Source organism: Bos taurus, chromosome 1 (genome assembly GCF_002263795.3).
Source record: "Bos taurus isolate L1 Dominette 01449 registration number 42190680 breed Hereford chromosome 1, ARS-UCD2.0, whole genome shotgun sequence".
NCBI classification, from domain to species: Eukaryota; Metazoa; Chordata; class Mammalia; order Artiodactyla; family Bovidae; genus Bos; species Bos taurus.
In genome coordinates, this window is record NC_037328.1 from 78,123,174 (window position 1) to 78,148,539 (window position 25,366).

General features: G+C 40.7%; 1 protein-coding gene across 2 annotated transcripts in view; it reads right to left on the reverse strand.

Moving 5' to 3' along the window:
* TPRG1 (tumor protein p63 regulated 1) overlaps positions 1-25,366 on the reverse strand; it is a 201,750-nt gene that overhangs the window by 108,242 nt on the left and 68,142 nt on the right. For both annotated transcript variants that reach the window (NM_001193079.1, XM_059886607.1), the window contains exons 2-3: positions 16,103-16,336; positions 5,633-5,724 (exon numbers count right to left, since the gene is read on the reverse strand). In NM_001193079.1, the coding sequence (NP_001180008.1) occupies positions 5,633-5,724; positions 16,103-16,327 (317 nt within the window). In that variant the 5' untranslated portion in view covers positions 16,328-16,336. The remainder of the gene's footprint in view (positions 1-5,632; positions 5,725-16,102; positions 16,337-25,366) is intronic.

Here is a 25,366-nt window from a genome sequence, read left to right on the forward strand (position 1 = left end):
AAGAGCTGGAATGATATATACCAAAAATTAACAGTGGCTGTGCTTCTTTCAAGAGCAGAGGATCTCTAATTGATTAAAGACTGTACTAAAACAAATTCACTGACTAAAAAAAAAAATGGAAAGCCCATTCAAGCTCACCCAGCTACACTGATCATAAGCAGCAGAGTCAGGAATCAAGCCCAAGTTTTCTGATTCCAAATTCAGGACTCTTTATGACACTAGGCTGCTTCCTTGCCTTTACTTCATTTTATTGTCTGTCTGTCCAACATGGGAGAGCTGGATTTGACTAAAGCCATGGATAAAAACCTACATGGGTTTCAGGAGAGGTAGGCTATGAAACATGCTGAAAGTATTTTCCACGAAGATGAAGAGCAAGAGTTACTTGATCCCAGCCACTAGAGGCAAGTCTTCTCATTCAGGAATAAGAGGAATAAGAACAACAACCCCCACCACCACTTCACACTAATGTGCGTGGAGTGAAGATCCCATCTCTTCCCACCTCCCGAAACACCGCAGTCAAAGACATCTTGAGTACTTTTGACTCAAGAGCCACTTCATTGCCATTGTATCACACTTTTTGAGACTCCATAGAGTGTCAAGTTGTTCTCTTGGGGCTGGCTTAATGGATCATTTCTAAAAGGGTACACACTATTTATTTTGAAAGTCCTTTCCCAGAAGGACCAAGGAAGACAAAGCACAAGGAGGAGATAAAGCTGAGATAAAACATCATCCTGTCTTTATAGCTATAGAGGCTTATAAAGTTCCTGAACCGGCTGAGCTAAAAACTTGAGTCTCACTTGGAGTCTCCTTGCTTCATGCTATGCTAAGTCACTTCAGTTGTGTTCAAGTCTTTGTGACCCTATGCACTGTAGCCCGCCAGGCTCCTCTGTCCGTGGATTCTCCAGGCAAGAATACTAGAGTGGGTTGCCATGCCCTCCTATAGGGTGTCTTCCCCACCCAGGGGTCGAACCTATGTCTCTTATGTCTCCTGCACTGGCAGGTGGGTTCTTGACCACTAGGGCCCCCTGGAAAGCCCTTCTTAGGGTATTCTTAATGGTTTCAGCTAACTGGGATCTCGCTGGAGTTGACTGCATTTCTCATTTTTGTTTTGGTCTCCTTTTGGTCTCTTATCCTCCTTGTATTCTCTACCCAAATGCCTTCAAACTTTTGTTTTTTCAATTCTGCTGAATGATACATTTGTATAAATTTAGAACATCACAAAGAAGCTCACCTGAACTAGTTTGAGTGATATCCCCCAGAAAATGCCTTGACTGGCTTAATGTTATTTCATGCCCTTATTTCATACATAGATAGACCTTCTGCAGCCTTGCAGCCTCTGTCTGGCATTCATTTTTCCTCAGTCACCTGTCCAGACTTCATCCATTCATCAGTGAAAAGATGACTCTTTTGCCGAATTGGATAACAGTTTTTGAATACTGGAAGAATATAATATTTTCTGAGCCTTTTTTGTGTTATGACAATATCATAGCCACATATACACTTTTAAACTTAATCTGCATCATTAGCATATCCTCGACTACTTTCTTAAGTTTAGACAATTAACAAAACAATAAAATCAAACTCTGATCTCTAGAGTTTGCTTACTTCCATGGTATAATTGCTGCCACCAATTCCAAGCTACCAGCATGACATCCCTGAACATGCAGTTGGTGAAAGATGAGCACACTATCATAAATTATTTCCAGCACACAAGTAGAATAGGTAAAAGTAACCCCAGGTTTCCAGGTCCCACCAGTACTAAAGAATCCACCTGCCAATGCAGGAGATGTTAGGGAGGTGGGTTTGATCCCTGGGTTGGGAAGATCCCCTGGAGGAGGGCATGGCAAACCACTTCAGGATTCTTGCCTGGAAAATCCCATGGACAGAGGAGCCTGGTGGGCTACAGTCCATGGGGTCACACAGAGTCAGACTCGACTTAGCAACTAAAACCACCACTACCTGTACTACTTGGACAGCAAGAAGATCAAACAAGTCAATCCTAAAGGAAATCAACCCTGAATATTCATTGGAAGGACTGATGCTGAAGCTGAAGCTCCAATACTTTGGCCACCTGATGGGAAGAACCAACTCATCAGAAAAGACCCTAATGCTAAGACTGAGGGCAGGAGGAGAAGGGGGAGGCAGAGGATGATACAGTTGAATGGCATCACCAACTCAATGGACATGAAATTGAGCAAACTTAGGGATACAGTGAAGGACAGGGAAGCTTGGTGTGCTGCAGTCCATCAGGTCACAGAGAGTTGGATGCGACTTGGCTATTGAACAACAACCTACACTACATTAAAAGGGTTTTTACTATTCATGATTCTGAAGATGGAATACTGATTTGAAAGCAGACATTCTTTAAACCACTGATAAGCAGCCAAGGATTTTTCATCTCCCCAGAAGAAACTGAAAGTTGATGTACACAAAGCCCAGTCATTTTTGTCACATACAAGTAAGTGTTATGCTTGAAAAGAGTCTTGTGTGGTTGGTAAGGTTGGGGAAATTGGTCTATATTATAGCCCCTGAAACTTATAAGAACGGATGGTCTTATTCCATTAGAAAAACAAGTAAAGGGCACAAGAGTAGCCCTGGGCTCTCACCTCTCTGGGCCCGTGTATTTATACATTTGTTTTGTTTAGTCTTGCTGTTGTTATTTTGGAGGTTTGCTTTTAATGTGATTATTTTCGCTGTTTTTTTTTTTTTTTTTTTTTTGCTGCACTACAAATGAACAGAAGAGTTAAGTGTGATAAGTCATTCAAAACCTGTATGCATGTCTTTCTTTTGACAAACAACCTCCTATCTTCTGCTTGAACAGTCACAGTGTCTGGGACCTCATTCATTTAGTCCAGATGCCTGAACATCTTTACAACTGACACCTCTTTCCATTACAAGTAGGCAGTCTGATCAAGCTATAAGGATTAACAGGCAAAGGAAAGTAACTGGCAATGTCTTACTCTGGTAGAAATGACTGAAATCAGATCTCTTGAAACTTGCTTTTGATGGAGGGTCATGGGAGAAGTAAAAGAATTTTAACAGAGAGGATGACCAAAAAAGAACACAAAATCACTACCATTTAAAAAGGAGAAATGGGTTTCAATGCACACAGGAAGAAAGCCTGACAGCAAATAAGCAAATGTGATGCTTGAAATTCTACATGCATGGGATACACACATTATTGTTGTCCTTAACATAAATGGATACCACAAAATGAAAGCAAAACAGAAAGCCAGTTGCTGGAAAGTGCTTTCCAATTCTTTGAGCTTCCTATTAGGTTTAGAGCTAGGTACAAAACTTGAGTCTTGGGGGTAAAACTGTTCATATTTATCTGAACACTGCTTGGTTCAGCATCCTAGTTGATATTAAAGCAAGCACACAATAATGGAGATAAGCCTCAACACAGATCACACAATCAGATTTATCTTTGGATAGTTGATATCTACTGGCTATTGTAATCACTAAGCAAAAGCATTCAAACAACTAAAAAAACAGGTCAAATAAAATCAAACAAAATAGGCACTATTAAAGAAAAGAGAGAAATGAGAAAGTCACTCAGTCGTGTCCATCTCTTTGTGATCCCGTGGACTACAGAGTCCATGGAATTCTCTAGGCCAGAATACTGGAGTGGGTAGCCTTTCCCTTCTCCAGGGGATCTTCCCAACCCAGGGATCGAACCCAGGTCTCCCACATTGCAGGCGGATTCTTTACTAGCTGAGCCACAAGGGAAGCCCATTAAAGAAATAACTGATACTATTATTAATATGTAAGAGTTACAGAAACATCCACCACTGAATTTGAAAGACCACATTTGTGCATCTTTTCTTATAAATGAGATACATTGTAGAAATGAATTAGTTAAGTGTTTACCTCTGATGTGACCTTCAGAATTTAAGTAGACACCTATCCTAATCAAGGCAGGCTTTTCATTTGCACAAGTCATACTCTACCCTGCGAATGAGAGGTGGAGAGTGGAAAATAATGATGATAGAGATGGAGATGGATAGATAAAAATAAAAGTAGAGGCTACAAATAACAACAAAAATTAACTATTGGCTTACCAATACTACTGTGAACAGAGAAAGAACACTGATATGCATTGAAAAGTCATATGTGCTGGGGACTTTGCTAAGAATTTTACGTTATCTCATTTAGTCATCCTAACACCTCATCAAGTATATATCATTATCTCTAATTTATATATTAAGACACAAATGCTCAGAAATTGTCAGGTTGGTTTTCAAAATTCATTTTAATTCAAATATTGGAACCCTTTTGAAACAATGATATCATGTGGTGGTCAGACAGATGGAAACAAGTTATTTGGTTCTGCATTTCATTGATTAAGGGATTTATTCTGCTTGCCTGGATGCTTAAACATTCCAGAGTTGCCCTCCTAAAACTTAATCAAAGAAGATGTCCCACCCAGAGGTGAAAGACTAAATGATTCTTCACTCAAGGTATAGAAGTTACTGAACTTTTCTGCTGAAACCTCTGGAGATCATATTACCAAGAAAACTTACTGAACTCTGAAGTGAAATTCTAACTGCATTCTCCTCTTAATGTTATGGATTCTGTAGAAGAAAAGACATGCCTCTTACCCTTATTATGAGTATATTTTACCTATTATTGTAAAGACCATGACATTCCTCATATTTGCCTGGTGGTTTAAGTAAAGGTCACATAGACACTAGAGTTTTGGGGGAGGACAGAAAGGTAACCATCTCCATGCTGTCTTTTGCAATGAAAACCCCTGTAGCTAAGATTAAAACTTGAGAGTGAATAGAGCAGTCAATAAATTGACAAGGATGTAAGTGTTAGATTTGGTTTTTATCCTAACTCTGAACAGGTGGCCTGTCTTTTTTTTGGCAGTGGTGGGGAAGGGGTTATATTTATTTATTTTTAAATTTTTATTTTATGTTGGTGTACAGCTGATTAACCATGTGATAGTTTCAGGTATACAGCAAAGTGACTCAGGTACACACATACATGTATGTTCTTTTTCAGCTTCTTTTTTTCTCATTTAGGTTATTATAGAGTATTGAGCAGAATTCCCTGTGCTATACAGTAGGTCCTTGTTGGTTATCTATTTTAATATAGGAGTGTGTATATGCCAATCCCAATCTCCCAGTCTATCCCTTTCTACCAGGTGACCTGTCTTTATCCTACATGATTTTTCCTAGTTTTTTGCTCAAAATTCACATTGTATATGTTGACCTCACCCATCCTCTTTCCCAACCCTCCTTTCCACTGTATCCAGAGTGGGATGGTTAGTAGCATGGTATGATTGGTGAGAGAGTGCTTACAAGAGACAGAGACTGGAACCAGAGAGCTCAATTAGGAGGCTAATGCAATGGTCCTTGTGAGAAATGGTCATGCCCTGAGTTAAGGTACTTGCAATGATAGTTGAGAGAGGCAACTATCTTGGAAAACAGTCATAGAAGTCAAACTTGGTCATAACATCAGCCATGGGGCACCACAAGACTTTACTCTGCAACAGGAGAGTAATTGATGATCTCTCTGTAACCAGAAGAAATTCTTCCAGAAATTCTGGCCATCGCCTATTCTATTATGGTATTGTCAAACAAAAGGCTAGATTTCCATTGCCCTTCACTTAGTCATAATTACTCACTCTGTCAAGAGCCAGAAGCCTTGAATTGTCTCTCCAGAAGTCTTGGTAATATGGCCTTTCAAGTCTTCCATGGCAGTCTCAATGACCCCTGGCTGAGTAGGAAGAAGAAAATACCTAGTTTAGAGAAGCCTGAGTCCCCTTCATGCTTATGATTAGTTACTATATCCCAGCACCACCTCCAGAAAGCTGACCAGGAAAGATAGTTCTTGGAGTAGCCTGTTGGTTGTTGGCACTGCCTGCCAGAGAGCTTAGTCTTGAATTCTGGTATTTACTAAGCTGCTCTCCTTGTCCGAGACAAAAGTGATCCAGGTCCTATAAGCCTTTCATAATCTTACTCTCACTTGTTCAAAGAAATTAGGATCGCTGTTTTCAGAGGGCCAGTTTTTCTGACAAACAAATATGTTTATAATGAAATTCAATGCATTTAGCAATATCTCCTTTTTTTTTTTATCAAACTTTTCTCTCTTCAAACAGTACATGGCAGTAAAACATAAAAGAAAAACCTTCCAATGTTCTGACTGTAATTCTGGTTCTGGGAAATGAACTTTTTTGTCTCCTTATCTCTCTTTCTTCACCATTCTCCAAGCAGGTATTCCTACTATGAGCCTTCCTCTAGTTTAAAAATCGATTGGCGTTCCTTAACAAGAAATTCACTTTCCTAGTGGCTGAGCAGTAAAAAAGCCTCCCTCTAATGCAGAAGACATAGATTCAATCCCTGGGTCCAGAAGATCCCCTGGAGAAGGAAATGGCAGCCGACTCGAGTATTCTTGCCTGGGAAATCCCATGGACAGAGGAGCCTGGTTGGGGAGGTGGGGGGCAGGGGTGGCACTGTAGTCCATGGAATCATAAAGAGCTGGACACAACTTAGTGACTAAAGAAGAAATTCATAGACGCTCAAGCTTAGTGATTCTTAAACTTCAGTGCACATGAGAATCACCTAAAATGTGTTTTTAAAACACATATTTCTGGGCACTGTCCCCAGAGATTCTGATTCAGTAGTTCCAAGTAGGGGCCTGAGAATTTTCATTTCTATCAAGTTCCTGGGTGATGATATTGGTGTGGGACTCTACTGTAAGAACCATTGTTCTCTAGGCAGTCACTCCCAGCCTTTGTTACTCATCAGAATCACCAGGGGAGCTTTGGAAAATTCTAATGCCAAGGCTGAACACAAGGCCAATTATATCAGATACGCAGTGGGTGGGATCCGCATTGCAGTACATCAGGATTTTTAAAAGCATCTTGGGTAACTCCAGTGTATAGAATCACTACAGGTCAGGGCTCATCAATTATAAGCCATTTCATTTTATAGGTGTGGAAACGGGTCTGCATGTGGAAGTAACTTGTCAAGTTCCCTCCGGTAAGAGGTGACTGACAGGAGACAGGAAATCTAGACATTCCACCTCCAGGCAAAGAACACAGTGCTGACCTCATGCCCAACCCTGGAACAAGTATGCTACAAGCTCTCATATTTTCTCTGTGTAATAGGGATTTATACTAAACACCTAATCTTCCATAAATATTAGCACTCCTAATCCTCCTGGTTTGAGACCTTTCCTAAAAGGAAACAGGGACACTAGCCTGGCCAAGACCCATTCAAATATACTTTTCTCCCAGAGGTGAGTGGGTTGTAGGATTTGGGGTTGCTTGTTTTCTCAGTCATTGATAAAAGGCTTTAAAAAATGTTGACCACAGAATCCATTGGTTAAGAAAAATCTTACATGAGTCCACATGTAAAATATAGGAAAAGAAGTAAAGAATCTGCCTGCAATGTGGGAGACCTGGGTTCAATCCCTGGGTTGGGAAGATCCCCTTAAGAAGGGAAAGGCTACCCATTCCAGTATTCTGGCCTGGAAAATTCCATGGACTGTATAGTCCATGGGGTTGCAAAGAGTCAGACACGACTGAGCGACTTTCACTTTCATACTTTCACTTTTCCCCCTCCCTTCCAATTCATTCCACACAGCCCAAGTCATCCTGGAATTTGCAGGACAACTACTTAGAGTTGGGTGTCCTGGGTTGATATTCCAGATCTGTCATGAACAAATTCTTTGACCTTTAGACAATGATTTACTGTCCTTGGCCTCCATTTCTTTATCTATAAGACAAATGAGTAGACTGGACCAAAGCTTTCCAAGCCAAGCTGATGATCAAAATCTCCTGGAAATCTTTAAGAAAATATAATCACAGCCTTTACACCTAGAGATTCTGATTTCTCAATTTTAACAAGTTTCCTGTTGAATTGGACAGTCAGCCAGTAGACTGAATGATTTCTGACTCTTTTGTCATCCTCTGCTGCTGGTTGAAGGGCTGTCAGAAAGCTAATACAGCACACCAGGCCTGCTGAACCTGGTGTGTCATGAAATCAGTAAGTTCTGGGACATTCATTAAATATGCTTTGTGCTCACGTTGACACAAGAGGTTGTATCAGCATCACTGATCCAGTCCCAGGTGGCTCAGATGGTAAAGAATATGCCTGCAATGAGGGAGACCTGGGTTCAATCCCTGGGTTGGGAAGACCCCCTGGAGGAGGGTATGGCAACCCACTCCAGTCTTCTTGCCTGGAGAATCCCCATGGACAGAGGAGCCTGGCAGGCTACAGTCTATGGGGTTGCAAAGAATTGGACATGATAGAGTGACTAAGCACAGCACAGCTGGTAGGACTGGTCTATGTTTCATGGAAATTTCCTGGGATTCTGTGACAATTCTCTCATCGCCCATCCTCAGCTCTCCATGATGCACCCTGACTCTACCAGGCTCAATGGTCAAAGTTCTCTGCAAATGATATTTTCTTTGATGATTCATCATGGCTATTTTTCCTGTCTCTCTTCCTGTATCCATGTAATTTCTTCTTCAAGCTAATATAACTTGGTAGTGAAACTAGTACTTCTCAGAAGAAAAAAAATTAGAAATAGAATTGAAAAATAATGAAATAATAGTGAAATAAGCATTTTGTTTAATGCTTTTATACCAGGCACTTTGCCAAAAATATGTAAAGACAAATAAAAGAATGTATAAATTTTCAAAACTTTCCTCGTCTTTTCTATGAAAGGCAATCAGCAAAATCCATCAAAATGATCTATCCTTTGATCCACACATTCCATTTCTATGAAGTTATACTACTGACCCTCTTGCATATGTACAAAATGACATATGCAAAGTTTCCTCTGCAGCCTGGTTTGTGGATAGCAAAAACTTGGAAACCATGCAAAAGTCTAGGAATAGGAGACTCGTTAGGTATATCATGGGATACATACATGCAATGAAATACGATAAATATGTAAAAAATGAAGAAACATACTATGAAGCAAGGGTAAATATGTCATCATTTGTGTAAAAAGGGAGGAATGGATAAGAATAAGTATTTTTGTTTGTACACACCTAAAGTCACTCTAGAAAGATACACAGAAAAGGTTAACAGGCGTCCCCTACAGTGAAGGAACGTGATGGTGGACACAGTGTATAGAGGTGTTGTTTTACTACTCATCCCTGTGTGGATGCTCAACTCTTTTCTACCCTATGGACTGTAGTCCACCAGGCTCCTCTGTCCATGAGATTTCCCAGGCAAGGATACTGGAGTGGGATGCCATTTCCTACTCCAGGGGTCTTCCCAACCCAGGGATCAAATCCACATCCTCCTGTACTGAGCCTCCTGCATTTTGGGTGGATTCTTTATTGCTGAGCCACCAGGGAAGCCCATTGTTTTACTATACACCTTTTCAAAAGTTAAAGGTTAAAAGTAAAGTGGATTCTTTAGAGAACAGTTTGGAAATCTCTGAAATCCTGTCTGGGTACTCATTGCCTTAGTTCTCACCTTCAGTAGAAACATCGATCACGCCTTTATGGAACAGTTATGCATCGTGTCCTGATAAAGTATTTTACTCTTCTCCATTTGTTACTCATGGTTACTATGATACATTAACTTCAGCCATTTAGTGTCAAAAATACAATAAAGTGTGTGAACCTTTTGACTTGTGTCCAGGCCAAGGTTTTTTTTTTAAATCTCAGCCTTTCTGGTTGCTATGAGACCCTCGCCAAGTCACCTTGTCATTCCACAAATCAGTCTACATGCATTTGTTAGATAGATGAGATACCATTAACTGTAGCAGCTGTTTGGAAATGCCCAACACATTGATAACATTGAATAATAAAAGACTCTATTATCATTCTTCTTGTTAATACTAAATAGAAGGGAAACCTTTATACCAGGATCAGGGGATCAGATGATTATTGCAGTGGAACAATTAGCTCTGAGACTCCTTGCAGCCTGAGACTCAAAGGAAAGAATATTGGAATGATATGTACTCATCATCCGATCAAATAAAGCTTAGCAAGAGAGTACACATACATTTCTAATTATAAATTTTAAGAAAAAAATCATTAGGGGGATCTTTATTTTTAAGTCACTACATGACATAATGAACAATAGCTTCTCTGATGTCCAGCCCTAAATAGTTTCAGTCAAAACAAATGTGCTGAGGAAAGTTCAAGGACATAAGTATTTGTTGTTGAACTTATTTTATATTGGAGTAGAGCTGATTAACAATGCTGCAAAAGTTTTAGGTACACAGCAGAGTGACTCAGCCATGCATATACAGACATATGTATTTGTCTCCTTGCATTTCCTTGAGCTAGACTAGCCTGGGAGTCAATTGTCACACAAACAATATTCATGTCTGCTATTAATATTTTCCCTTGTAATGGACACTTTAGCCAGACAGTGAGAAGAAAGGACAGAGTAGAAAAGAGTGCTCCTAGGGACTTAAGACACAGTCAGCTCTCTCTTGAGGGTGTCATCGTCCTCAGAAAGGGTTTGCTTTGTGATACATTCATAAGGTAAGAAACTAGTTCTGAATTGGACCTGATTTGTAAAGCCCAGGCAAATTTGTCTCTCTCTGAAAATGAAAGAAATGCTTCTTATCTCGTAATTGTTAAGGATCTATGCTCAGATAGAAACATCAACTTTTATTACCATCTTCAAAGCATTTCAGTATAAGGAGGGGAATCCAGAAACCTTCTGCCCAGTGAGATATATAATTTCTAAGCCAGAGGGAAGCTCACACAGACAATAACAATACAACTAATATATTTAGTTGTTCCCAGTATAAGAGCAAGACACAGGGAAGCCTATGGTAAGAGAAGAGGGAAAAGGAGAGAGTATGAAAGCCAAATTAGTGTCATGAAGGCAATGACATCTTGCCACACAATGGGAAGTCCCGAACCTGCTTATTAAAGTCTCGTTCCTCACAATAGAACACAGGCTATAAAAAGGCCACGGGGAACCATTAATTAAATATTAAAAGATCAAATAGTTTTAGTCCCATTAGTTTGTATGTAATTTACATTCTCAAGTATAAATTTAGAGATAATTCCCCATCTCTAATCGCTTTCAACTTTCTGATAAGGTATCTGCAAATATAGAGTCCTACAGGGAGTTTAAATATATCTTTCCCCATGCAGATCAAGTATTGTTCCTTTCATAAGAAGTTGCTTTTGAATATCACTCTCTACAACTAAAGTGATTATCATAATATACCTCAAGTTATTAGCCTTGAGGGGTACTTTTGTGGAGAGAAGGCAGTAGGCCATTTTTAGACATGTCTAAGCAATAATAGCAAATGAACAAAAATAGGAGGAAAAGGTTATCCAAGCAGACTGATAGCAACTGGTTCAGACCCTCATTATGTGACTGCTCATTCACTGTCCAAGGTCAGAGACAGTGGAGAGGTGGCACAAAGTGCCAGGAATCCTGGGTTCCAGGCCTGCCATGGCCCCTAAGCTGCCAGAGAAGAGACGTCACATCAGTTCTGTGTGTCCTAGGGGTAGGATTAGATATTCTCTGAGGCCCTTCCTGGCTCGAAGCAAGAATGTCGCTAAGCCACATCAGAAGGGCAAAGTTGCAGTAAATAAACACTTGTCTGGAAGACTAAGGAAAGAACGCAACAACTCAGAGTGACCCATAAAATAACATAAGAGGTTCAAGGGACCAGATTAACTTGTTTTATGACCAGATATTGAGAGATGTGATCTAATACACAATGTTATGATGCTAAAGATGCCTCTTGTTTGCTTTAAATTATCTTATATTTCCATATCCAACTTGAAACTCATATAATTGATCCTCCTCTTATTAGAGCACTAGGTGTCCACACCTGGCAGCTAAGAAATTGAGTCCATCTGCTTCAGTGAGCCAAGGAATAACTTTCCCTTCCAAGTTAAAAGATATGAACAAAAAGCAGCCTAAATATACAGCAAAACTTAAATAAATTGTATTACGTTTCCATGATACTTCTCTGGTGGCTCAAATGGTAAAGGATTTGCCTGCAACTCAGGCTATCTGGGTTCAATCCCTGGGTTGGGAAGATCTCCTCAAGAAGGGAATGACTACCCATGCCAGTATTCTTGCCTAGAGAATCCCCAGGACAAAGGAGCCTGGTAGGCTACACTCCATGGGGCTGCAAAGAGTCAGACATAACTGAGCACCTGAGCACACACAACAGATGTAACCCTATGTTTTGCACAATAAAATGTACATGTAAGAAAAAAGTAAGAAAGGATATTCATCAAAATGTATAAAAGCATATTTATATATTTTCTTTAACTTTGAGCTGTGGAATTATAAACCACCTCCAGTGAAATTACTTTAAAACCTAAAATGCAAGGCCAAAAAATTTGTCTACTCAGTCTTACTGCTCTTCTGCATTTGCCACATAGCCTTAAAACTCTTACACTGTAATAAATTGATTTCTTTTAAAATCACTGCTTGGGATCAAGAACTATGAATGGGAATTGGGAAACATCAACTCTAAACCCAGCTTTGGTTCTTATTAGCTTCTTGGGCAAGTCAGCATGCACTAAGTGTTAGGACTTCCGGTGAGCCTCTGCCCCTCTCTGGGTCTTAGTTGCCACTAAAAATGAGAGCGTTGACTAGCAACTTGGTGTTCAAAGTGTGATCTGTGGACAGAAAGCATGAGTATTTCCATAGAGTGCATATAAATGCAGAATCTAAGGCCTCATCCCAGACCTACTGAATCAGACCAATATTCTAACAAGCTTTCCAGGTAATCTGTTTGCATGATAAAGCTGAGAAGCACCACACCAGATCATCACTGGACTAGAGCTCTTTTCAGCTCCAAGAAGTGATACCTTGTGATGTGATTAATGTTTCATAGGTCTGAGTCATTCATAGTCCTGGTCTGATTTAATTATCCCTCGAGAAAATGAGTTAGCTTCCTTCATTTAAACCTCTCTGCTGCTCCAGACCCTATAGGTCTACATTTATACCTTACTTTAGAGGTCATGGTGAGGTCATGGGCATCTTAATGCCATGTCTTATTACCACTTACAGAAATGTGAATGCCAAATTAACCAAAAAAAAAAAAAAAGAGGAAGAAAGTATTTAGAATAGCAAGAGATGCTGTTTATGAAATGTTAATAGGTGTGTCTTACACTGTATTAAGAACCCTTTAAAAAGTAGCTTATTTAAACTCTCAGATAAAACTGACATTTTATCCATACTTTGAAGAGAAGAAATTTATACATACATACACACCACACACACATATCTCCTTCCATTTCCTCATCTACCACCACATCAACAGATCTGTGATTTACAAGGTAGTAAAACCATATCATTCCTTTATTTATTCAAGCTAATATTTATCATTGTTTCAGTAGAACCAACAATCTCATTTTCATTATCCTAGAATGCATTAAAGCACATTCATTATACTCGTGTGCTAAAAAAAAGAAAAAAAGAAACCAAGAAGAAAAAAAAGTAATAAAACCTCTTCATATTTTGTCTCTTAGTCTGAAGGAAAGTGAATGCTGACTGCCTTGGGAATGTAGCCCTCACACTCACCTCCTAAAGAGTCCTTGTGTCTACTTCAGACTCACTGACAAAATTAGAAGAAGGTTTTCCTTCCCAGGCTCTTGAGAACTTAAAGTTGATTTCTATACACCTGGTGGAAAAGATGTTCTTCACATGAATCAGAGTCAGTAATAGAAAACCTTTACTAAAACATCCTAAGTTCAATTGTACTTTATGGTAGAAAGACCACCGGACTTAGAAGATACAGAGCCTAGCTACAGGTCTTACACTAATATCATACGACTTAGTCACTTAACTCCTCTGAAGCTTCTGTGCATTACTCCTAAAACAAGACTGATAAGCCTTTCTCTGCCTACCTCACAGTGCTGCTCCAGGGGACTGTCTCTTATAAGCTACACAGAGCCACACAAATAAAAGCATCATGTAAACAAATAAATAAAAGCTCTGTTGTAACTTTACAAGAATTTACAGAATCCTTGTAAACCACAGATCTGTGTCAGTTTAGCTGAGCTGCAACTACACTTTCTAGAATTCCCTTTCTTGTCTGCTTCCAACTTAGTGTTGGCCACAACAGACATTTGTGTCAGACTTCAAAGGTAGAAGTGAAACATCAGTCGTGTTCTTGCTGAAGATCAGGGCAGGCCAATCAGACCCCGTTGTTCAGAGCTGCTGATCTCTTGTTTGTTTGATGGCATGAAAGGGAGTGGGGGAAGCCCCTGGACCTATAGCTTCTTTTGTTACAGTCAGACTTCCTCCCTCAGATCCTCCTTCCCTGAACTGAGTAAGTGTGCAGCTCACTCGGTGGAGAATACTGGCTTTTCCTGAAAATGACACACATCTTCAAATCCAAACTTGGTGGGAGAGCAGCACAGGTTCCATTTTTCTGTGGTGAGTGCTGCCGGATCAAAAGGAGTTCTAATTCGTCCATGTAGGTTCCCCTGTTCCCTAGTTCTACTGCACAACGGCCAGTTGGTTGATGTATAACACCTCCAGACCCATCAACAGATGCAAAGACAACAGCTTTGCATAGATTTCTCAGGCAGCTCTCTTAACTATACCAGCTTCCAATGATACATTTATTATTCCATATCATTCATCACTGTTCCTCTCTCATCTAACCCTGATAGATACATCATCACTATCAAAAAAAATGGACATTCTAAGGGATGCTTTGATTTTTATCCCAGATATATCTTACAACTAAACTTTGCATATTCAAAAAAGTTACCATGCTTTGGAAAACAAGCCATTTGCTTTACATATACAAAAACACACAAACACACACATAATAAGGAACATGCCAGCAATTTGCATATATGAGTCACTGGATATAGCTAAGACTCACTGAATATAGGTAATGTGGATATATGTTTTCAAACACACACACACATATACACACACACTGAGTCTCTTTAGTTACAACTTTATCTTAACCAAAGATTAACTTTAAAAGCTAGAACATCCAAGTTCATTAATTAAAACATTATAAATAGCCTCAAACTCTTAGCCACCACTTATTTAGGAGGTTGAGTTGAAAAAAAAATGTCAGTAAAGAGATGCTCCAGGTACATGTGAAAATTCAGGTGGTCTCTGCTGCCACAGTGTACAATCCGCAGTTTAGCCTCTAATTGTTTATAGCCTATGAGCTCACTGCTAGTGTGTTGACAAGAAAGTTAAAGGATTGGTAAAAGGAATGATGCTAAAGCTGAAACTCCAGTACTTTGGCCACCTCATGCGAAGAGTTGACTCATTGGAAAAGACTCTGATGCTGGGAGGGATTGGGGGCAGGAGGAGAAGGGGACGACAGAGGATGAGATGGCTAGATGGCATCACTGATATGATGGACGTGAGTCTGAGTGAACTCCGGGAGTTGGTGAGGGACAGGGAGGCCTGGCGTGCTGCGATTCATGGGGTCACAAAGAGTCAGACACAACTGAGTGACTGATCTGATCTGATCTGAAAGCAGATCTATAAACAGGAAGGAGAATTCAAGACAGAGGAAGGTACTAGAAACCAAGGATGTTTCTACTTGATCCAAACGTGAGAAGTCGGAAATATTTTTAACATTTGGATATATAAACACCACCCTCATTATGCACCCATCTATTTACTCCCCAGCTTTGATGCACAGGGAAGAAGCTGAGTTCCAGACTGCAACTCTATATTTGGAATGAAGTGCCTGCCCTACACTCGACTACCAGCATGCCCTGTATACCCTTGAGGTTCAGGTATTCTCAGCAATGCTTTCTATTCCATCACTCATGTCTTTTCCTAACATAGAGCAAATAACTCCCTCTGGGCTCCCAGCTTTATATTCTTCTAGCAAGTCTGGTTTTCTCTTCATGGAGCATTAACTTATTGAGGTCAGGTTTAGCAGGAATACAAAACTGAGGAGCCAAAGACCCATGGAAACTGGAGGACCTGCTTCTCTGATGGTCAAAATAGACCCATAACTTCTCTGAAATTCAGATCCTTCACCTGTAACATTAAGATAAGGATGCCTTCTTCACAGTTATTGTAGTTATTACATGAGATAACAAATGTGAAAACTGTTGATAAAATGTGGTATATGGAAGAATATTAAGATGTTAAAGAGAAGTCTTATGCAGTATTTAAGAACACTAATGCTTTTATGATTTTACCCGAGTAACGAAGTACTTCCGTGAAAGATAAGGCTTGTGATAGGGATTCGGGTAGAGAGCTGATTCAACCACACTTGGCAGCCTTGAAATCTGCTTTGGCACTGGGACCTCTGTTTCTGGCTCCCTCTCCTCCATGGACAGCTGATCCGTCTCAGAAGGTTGGTCATCTTCCTCTCGCTTCAGAGACACAGGCTGGAATCCCTCAGAGCTCCCAATTCTTGACATTTCTTTAGCCTAAAACAAAGAAACAAAATTCTCAGGGGAAAAAAAAATATCACCTGTGTCTTAACTATGGAAAAAAGCCCATGATGAACAACCAAAGCTCCCGAAACTGACAAACCCACCTTACGTTAACTGAACAGATGCACTGACGGATGGAGTTCAGTAACACAGACAATATGATCATCAGGGGACATTTACCAGGGGACAGCAGCAGAGACTCTCTGGACAGAAAAAAAAGAGGCTACAAGTAGTTCCATTTTCCCCATCTTTAATTCCATGAAACAGGAAGGTAAACAAGGAAAGAACAATATGAAATTATTATCACTTGAAAATTTCTCTTCAAGTTTTTGTAGTGTTTTTTCTTGAAAGTCTACTGGCCTGTGAGCTTATTTAGGAGTTAAAAGCAATGATAATGCACTTTTTAATGTACTTCTTACTAATAGGGCACAGAAGCACTTAGAACTGAGTGCTTTCTTGAAACTGAAAAATTGCAATTCTAAAAATGTATCCTCAAGAACATATTGTACAACACAGGGAATATGACCAATATTTTATAATAGCTATAAATGAAATATAATCTTTAAAAATTGTGAATCACTACATCGTACACCTGCTATATATAACATTGTACATCAACTATACTCCAAAAAGAAAATTTTTAAGTAAAAAAATAAATTAAAAAATAAAAATGTATCCTAAAGAAATAATTTAGACAAATGCCAAAAGATGTAAATATAGAAGGCCATGCATTACAACATTGTGTCTAATAGCAAAAAAAAATAAATAAATAACTTCATGTCTAACAGCACGACATTGTATGTAATAGCAACATTAGACACTCACACAACATTGTGATTAATACTAAAAATATATATAGTGAAACTAAGTATCCATCAGCAGATAATTGACTAAGACAAGAGTCATAGTGCACAAATACAATTTGGTCATCAGAAATGTGAGAATATATTGCTACAGAATGATGTCCAAAATGTAATGCTAATGGAAAAATAAGTCATAAAATATTATGAAAATGTTATTCAAATTTGTTACAATAATTCAGAAAGAAGAAAGGAAGGGAGGGTGGGAGGGAATGAGGGAGGCAGGAAGGAAGGGAAGAAGACATAATACCTGAACTTGCATGCGTATATACATGTATGGTAGGACAGAGGTTAGAAACAAAATCTGAAAAGAAGTAAAATAAAATATTAACAATGATCATCTCTGAAAATCTAGTGGTTACCAATGGGGAGAGGGAAAGGAGAGAGGACCTGATAGGGGTAAGGAATTAGGAGGTATCAACTATATGTGTGGGCTTCTCTGGTAGTTCAGTTGGTAAAGAATCTACCTGCAATGCAGGAGACACCAGTTCAATACCTGATGTGAGAAGATCTGCTGGAGAAGGGAGAGGCTACCACACTTCAGTATTCTTGGGCTTCCCTTGTGGCTCAGCTGGTAAAGAATCCACCTGCAGTGCAGGAGACCTGGGTTCAATCCCTGAGTTGGGAAGATCTCCTGGAGAAGGGAAAGGCTGCCCAATCTAGTATTCTGGCCTGGAGAATTCCATGGACTGTATAGTCCAAGGGGTCGCAAAGAATTGGACAACACTGAGCGACTTTCACTTTCAACTACTATGTGTAAAATATAGAAGCTATGAGGACATATTGTACAGCACAGGAAATATAGCTGGTATTTTATAACTATAACTGGGGTAACCTTTAAAAATTGTGAATCACTACGTTGTACACCTGAAATGTATATAGTATTGTATATCAAGTAGACCTCAATTTTAAAAAGGCAATGATTGTCTCAGGATGATACAGTTACAGGTGATTTTTATTTTCTGTTTTCATAAGGTTCTGGATGCTTACAATGACTTCCTCTGACTTAAATAGAAACACAGTAGATTCACTAATATTTTGTAAATTAAAAGAAGTATCACAAAGCAAAACAAAATAGAAGCTACACGCTAGCCTAGCAAAAGGTGTCCTCAACCAAGTGGCCCTTCGCAAGCTGCGGCCACACGGTTACAGCTGCTGTGCACACACGCCCAATGCTACGACGTAGGAAGTTCTCCTGCCCAGTGTCACCATGGGACTGGGAATGCCACCTTAGTCGTAGGGCTCCTTCCCACAAACTCCATTTCCTTCCTCTTTGTGAAGCAACAGAAAGTGAGAAGTGGTGCCTACCCACAGCAAATTTACATGATTGAAACTGGGAATAATTAGAGTAGTCAAGGGTGGTAAAACAGTACTAGCATATAGTTTATTGCCTAACCCTGGATACTTCTGAGCATGAAGAAAGTGCTATTAACACTTATGCTAGGATGATAGGCATAAACCAGCATTGTCTCAGGCAAATGTGGACATACACAGTCACCCTGAGGGGCTTGAGTGGAGGGAACACGTGGCTGGTCAGAGACTCACAAGCAAAAAGCCCTCTGCTGATCACATTACAGGTTATTTCCTCTGATTCTCCCAGCAGCCCTAGAATGATGGATTTGTTTCCATCTCTCTGAGGATCCCAGAGTTGGTGGGATGCCACCCCCCCAACCCCCGCCCTGTCCACAGCACAGATGGTACTAGAGGTAAAGAACCTGCCTGCCTATGCAGGAGACACAAGAGACAAGGATTTGATCCCTGGGTCGGGAAGATCCCCTGGAGAAGGAAATGGCAACTCACTCCAGTATTCTTGCCTGGAGAATCCCATGGACAGAGAAGCCTGGCGGTCCATAGAAGCCATAGGGTTGCAGAGAGTCAGACATGACAGAAGCGCCTTAGAAGCACACACGCATGCACACATGCATCCCAGGGCACACTTGGAGAGGAGAGAAAGCACCTGGACTCCCACTCAGGACTCCCAACCACACTCGAGGTCGACAAGCCTGCCATGATGCACGCTGTCTTACAGCAGGAAGGGCTTCACTGAGTTTTCAGATAAGTTTTTCAAGTTATTGGCCTGTGAGAAATACAAGGGCATGCATGGAGAAGCAGGAGAATTTTAGTGGGGGTGTGTGTGTGCGCATGAGAGAGAGAGCACACAGAGGCATGCAGCCTCCCTGTTAGTTGCATGCTCTATTTTTGCAGGTCTGCCACCTCTTACAGAGGCTTTTGGAAGGAACTGTGTTTCTAGAGTTCCCTGTAACCTGTGAAGGAAGATTTGTGCCTTTGGGAAAGGAAAGCCTGCTTCTGTATTTGCTGCACTGTGTGAACTGGAGCCTAACAACAGACATCTGTGAAAAGCTCCAGTGCCTGGAAAACAGAGGGAGGATTTAATTAGCACCACTTCCTCTCCCTCAGGCTGTCTTCTCTGGAAACACTTGGGGATGAGAAGTTGAAGCACTTAGAGACTGAGCTTTTGAGATCCAGGAAAGAAGGAAACTCTCCTCCACTCCAGTTAAATTCTGACAGCCGTGAATAGTGGAGAAACAGCACAGAGACTCAGTCCAGAAGGATTCCAGCTCTGTTTCTGGGGACATCTTCACAAGGACAATGAACTTACCTCCCTTTAACACCTTCCAGGATATAAGAGAAGTGCCACGCATTGAAGCAGCCCCCTCCATGCCACCTGCCCAGACACTGTTTATTTCCAATTCAATAAAACATTCCATCCTATCTCTGCTTAACCATACTATATACATTGAAATACTAAAAGCTTTGTGTCTGGATAAATTAGTCTGCCTCACAGCAGACCCATCCAGAGCCATTTAGAGTTGAATATGATCATTGTTCCCTAAGATTGCCTAGTAAATTGATCTTAGCTTGTGGTACCCAAGAGTCAAGGCAGAATAATTTCTAAGGGAAGCAAAGGGTCAAGGTTTAGAAAATAATTTCATCCATATTTTTTGACCTGATTTTCTCATTTTAGGGAATTCATATCGAAGGAGGAAACAGACAGAACAGGCTCCATTCTGAAAGCAGGACTCCACCTTGGGCCACCTGTGGACTTTGAGCTATATGCCCAGTACCTATGGAAACGACATACCAATGGAAAACCAGACTCCCCGCCTCCTTGGAAGAGCCCCAAGGCTCGTACCTAGACTCTCCTTCACCTAAACAAATACCCTAATTATCTGTGTAACCAAATAGAATCATAAATTCTATTATGCTTATTGGGGTATGACCACAGGCCTATTGATAAATGTCGGCTGTTAACTACCTAAGCTTAAGGAATATGAATCACGGATTAACGTTGATTGTATCTTTCTTTTCCTTTGTTCAGACTAGTTTCAGAGAATTTGGGGAGGTGGGTTTGAGCACGTACACTTAGAGTATAAAAGTTTTTCACAAAAACTGGTCGGGGTCCTAGGCTATGAGAAGACTCTGCCTTGGGCCCGCCGGTATAATAAACTGCACTCCACTATCTGCATTGTCCTTCTGAGTGAGTTTGTTTCCTGGAACTCATGGCTACAATATAATGAGGCATCATCGACTCAATGGACATGGGTTTGGGTGGACTCCGGGAGTTGGTGATAGACAGGGAGGCCTGGCGTGCTTCGGTTCATGGGGTCACAAAGAGTCAGACACGACTGAGCGACTGAACTGAACTGAACTGAACCCTAAAAAAAAAAGAAAGAAAGAAGTAAATAAAGCCCTATAATACTAATTGCATGTTCTAGGCAGTAATGGAAAATTGGAAACCCACTAAACACCCAATGGTCAAGGAATTTCCTAGCTACCTAAATGACACTGAGCAGACCCTTAAAATAACAGCCCTTAAAATTGTACAAGCACTACAGCAGGGCGGAGTAAAGGATGTATCTTCTTGGGGCAAGAAAAGCAAAGAGATTTTCTGTGGTAATGATTGAATTATTTTTATGTTGGTAAAGACTAGAGGGAAAATATTTCTATTTATCGAGGTAGAGGGATCATAAGTGAATTTTTGCTTAAAAAAAAGTTAAATCATGTTAGCACTCCTTTTGTAATAAAATATATGAATAAATCTGTTGGTTCACAAAGTCAGGAGCTTCCCGGGTGAAATCTGAAACTGGCTCCTGTACAGAAAGGGCAAGAAGAGACCAAAGAAAGAAGCAGACCACTCCAAATTGATCGGTGGCAGAATTCATAAGCAAGAGAACTTACCAACAAGTCCTGTCTTGGGTGGCCACAAGGTGAGTGAATCTCCACACCCACCTGCCAGAAACTTAAAAGCTTATAGAGAGGCCTTAACTGGTCCAGCCACATCTTCAGTCCAGATGGACTCAACACCACATTGCTCTCTCAAGGCTACCTCTGAACAAGGGCTCCCACTTTGGGGATGGTGGGTGAAAGGTACATGGTACATTGCAAAGATATGGTGGGGGGTCCATTGCTCAGTTCACTTACTGGTCAACTAGTCACCATGCCCTCTGGAGGACTTCCTCCAGCAATGCCAAATAAATACATAAAAGAAGTGCCACCCTCCCTTTGGTCAGACAACAAGAATTTTATATTATTTCTCAGCTGCCAGAAATTTCAGAGCTAAATTTAATATCATATTGCAGTAAATAACTTATTTCTGGATCCTGGTCTATGTATGCCTGCCTCCTTTAGTACCTGCTATCGTATCTGAGACTTTTTCTAAGAATATTTCAGAAGCATATACAGCATAAGTGATAGCTAGAGAATTGTTGCCTAGTCCAGTTCCTTCATTTTGCAAGGTTTGGAACACTGATGTAAAAGACTTGCCCAGGGTCATACAGCTAAACAGATTCAAAACATGAAATCAGACTCCAGGACTCTAATTCGTTGCTACCCATTGTAACATTTAAAAGAGAAGCAGTTATCATACTTACAAACTGATAAACTGAAATGCTTTTGCCAACTGTCTACAGCCAGTCAGGCTTGTTTTGCTCTGGGATGGGAGAAACAACTCCCACAAATTAGGCTTCTCCCAGCTTTTCCCCATCAGCAGCCCACAACTAGCCCTGCAGGTGAAGCTTCCTCCTTTGCCTGGCATCAGACTAACCTATCCATAGGCATAGGGGCACTGTGCCTGGGTCCACAAAACTTGTAGGGGCTCAGGAAATGTTTTAATGTATTTTAAAATCATAAGCAGAGACATCACTTTGCCGACAGAGGTACGAATGGTCAAACTTAACATTTTTCCAATAAGTGAGTGAGTGAGTGAGTGATGACACTCAGTCGTGTCCGACTCTTTGTGACCCCATGGACTGTAGCCTACCAGGCTCCTCCGTCCAGGGGATTTTCCAGGCAAGAGTACATTTTTCCAATAGTCATTTACATTTGTGAACGTTGGACCATAAAGAAGGCTGAGAGCTGAAGAATTAATGCTTTCGAACTGTGGTGTTGAGGAAGACTCTAAAGAGTCCCTTGGACAGCAAGGAGATCAAACCAGTCAATCCTAAAGGAAACCAACCCTGAATATTCATTGGAAAAACTGATGCTAAAGCTGAAGTACCCCAATACTTTGGCCACCTGATGTGAAGAGCCAACTCATTGGAAGAGACCCTGATGCTGGGAAAGATTGGGGGCAGGAGGAGAAGGGGACAACAGAGGAAGAGATGGTTGCATGGCATCACCAACTCAATGGACATGAGTTTGAGCAAACTCCGGGAGATGGTGAAGGACAGGGAAGCCTGGCGTACTGCAGTCCACTGGGTCACAAAAAGTCAGACATGACTGAGCAACTGAACAACAACAAAAATCAGAAGAGAAAAATTAAATTTCATGGTCAAAAAATTGTTTTCATTTTTTCTCGTATCAGAGGAAAAAGTGAAATTTGTAGGCCACCCCAAATCTATTGCATTTTGCCTAAAAAACAAACTAGATTATCTAAGTCATAAGATGCTGAACTATGTACAGTTATAGAAACATGTTTTAATAGTGATATTATTATGGTACAGACATTCAAGAAGGCAAAAGTTTTAGGCTCACGGAAGTCATAATGTGGACCTGACTTGACTCTATATCCTACTACTCAGATTTTCTGCTTAATAGTTCATTCTGGGGCTCCATACTGGACTGTCGAAGCTAGAAACATCCCCACATTCTAGCACTTTCCAATTTCCTTATGAAACTGTGGGTAATCAGTGGCAAATCCATTTGCCCTGGCTCCACTAATCAAGGTTGTTTAAGATTTGCATGGCCTCTGAACAGCATGTAGCCTATGTAAAAAGTGGTTTGCTGAGATGTTTTCCAGGAACTTAGAGTCAGTTTTGTCCAGTTCAAGTTGAACTGGATGGGACCGGCTAGGACCACTGACCCTCCAACTGAGCATGTGCAAGTGTCCATCCACTTGGGGGCCCTTTGATGCCAGATGGCCAAGACTCCACCCTCAGATTTGGGCTAAGTGCCTCCACTGTGAGCATGCAGAGGCCTGTAGTCTGGTTGTGTGTGTGTCTGTGTGATCAGTCACTCAGCTGTGTCTGACTCTCTGCAACCCCATGGACTGTAGCCCGCCAGGCTCCTCTGTCCATGGGATTCTCCAGCCCAGAACATTGGAATGGATGGCCATTCCCTTCTCCAGGGGATCTTCCCAGCTGAGGGATTGAGCCTGAGCCTGCCGTACTTTCTGCATTGCAGGCAGATTCTTTACCCTGAGCCAGTAGCCCAGCTGCATGTGCACAGAATGCCAATTGCTGCACCTTTTCCAGTCAACTTTCCCCACACTCCTCATACTCCCCACATCTCCAACTGCCCCACTTCTTTATTCTTCATCACATAAATACTCAGAGTCCCTGACTTGGGGAGGAAGAACTGAGTCTGGCTTGGCTGCCTTGTGAATAAACCCTCTCTTTGCTGCAAACCTCAGAGCATCAGCATTTTTACTTGCTTCGTGTCATACAAAATGAACCTGGCTCTGTAATACTGATTCTAGAAGATTCTGTTCCACTATCCACTGAAATATTTCTGTCCTATAGACAAACTGTACAATCTTAAAGTAATTATTTTTGCTTTCTTAAAATCAAAGGGAGATCCAGAATTAATCACCCTCTAATAAATATATGTTTTGCAGAGAAGTAGATGAATAACCATCCTAAGAACTTATGATCAGCTTGAAAGGAGTCACTGCTTACACTGAGTGGCCACAAAGCCAGCCAGGGGTGAAGAAGGGGGGAGTGTCGGGATTTTTTCCCCTCTCACAAGAGTTTAATAAAGAACAGTTTGTACGTAACAAAAAGCATCATTTTTTTAAAAATTTTATTTATTTATTTGACTGCTCTGGGTCTTTGTTGCCATACTCAGGCTTTCTCTGTTTGCTCTGCATGGGGGTTACTCTCTAGTTGCAGGGTGTGGGTGTCTTATTGCTGTGGTTTCTTTTGTTACAAAGCCTGGGGTCTAGGGCATACGGGCTCAACAGTTGTGGCTCATGGGCTTCGTTGCCCCATGGCATATGGAATCTTCCCGGACAAGGGATCAAACCCATGTCCCCTGCATTGGCAGGTAGATTCTTAACCACTGGTGCCTGGGAAGTCCAAAAAGCATCATATTTCATATTTCTGATCAAGACAGCAGGACTGACATTATATAGATACTGGTAAAACTCAGGAGTGTTTCATGGTGAACCACTTCCTAAGGTCATGTACCCTCCATTTCCTCAGCATGACTTTTGCTCTTTGTCCATCTAGTTTTCAGAATGCCTTCCTGGCTTCCTGCTCTCTCTGCCACTCTCAAGAACCTGTACAACCAGCCTCTCCCTTGCTTCCTTTACTGTCTCCTAAGATCTCTAGTAACTGTCCATGGGATTTATTTATTTTTTTAAATTTACTTTTTAATCTTATGCATCCCTAAGGCAATACAATTGTATTGTGATTTCCACAAAGTTTTTGAAATATTAATAGCTACTTGAGTGTTCCCAAGACCATCTCTCTGGACCCTTGGAAAGATAGATCGCCTTGTTAGAGAGCACCAATCTATTCTAACCTCCACATTTTGTAAATAAGGAAACTGAGGCCCCGGTGGATTTTGTGTCTCCTGAACCCTCAGTTTAGTTAATTTTTTGAAAATTAAAGACAATAAAGAATGAAGTTATGGCCACAACAAGATTAAAAATATAGTATCTCGAGGAGTACTTGTGAACTAACCAGGAGCTTAGAAAAGTCTA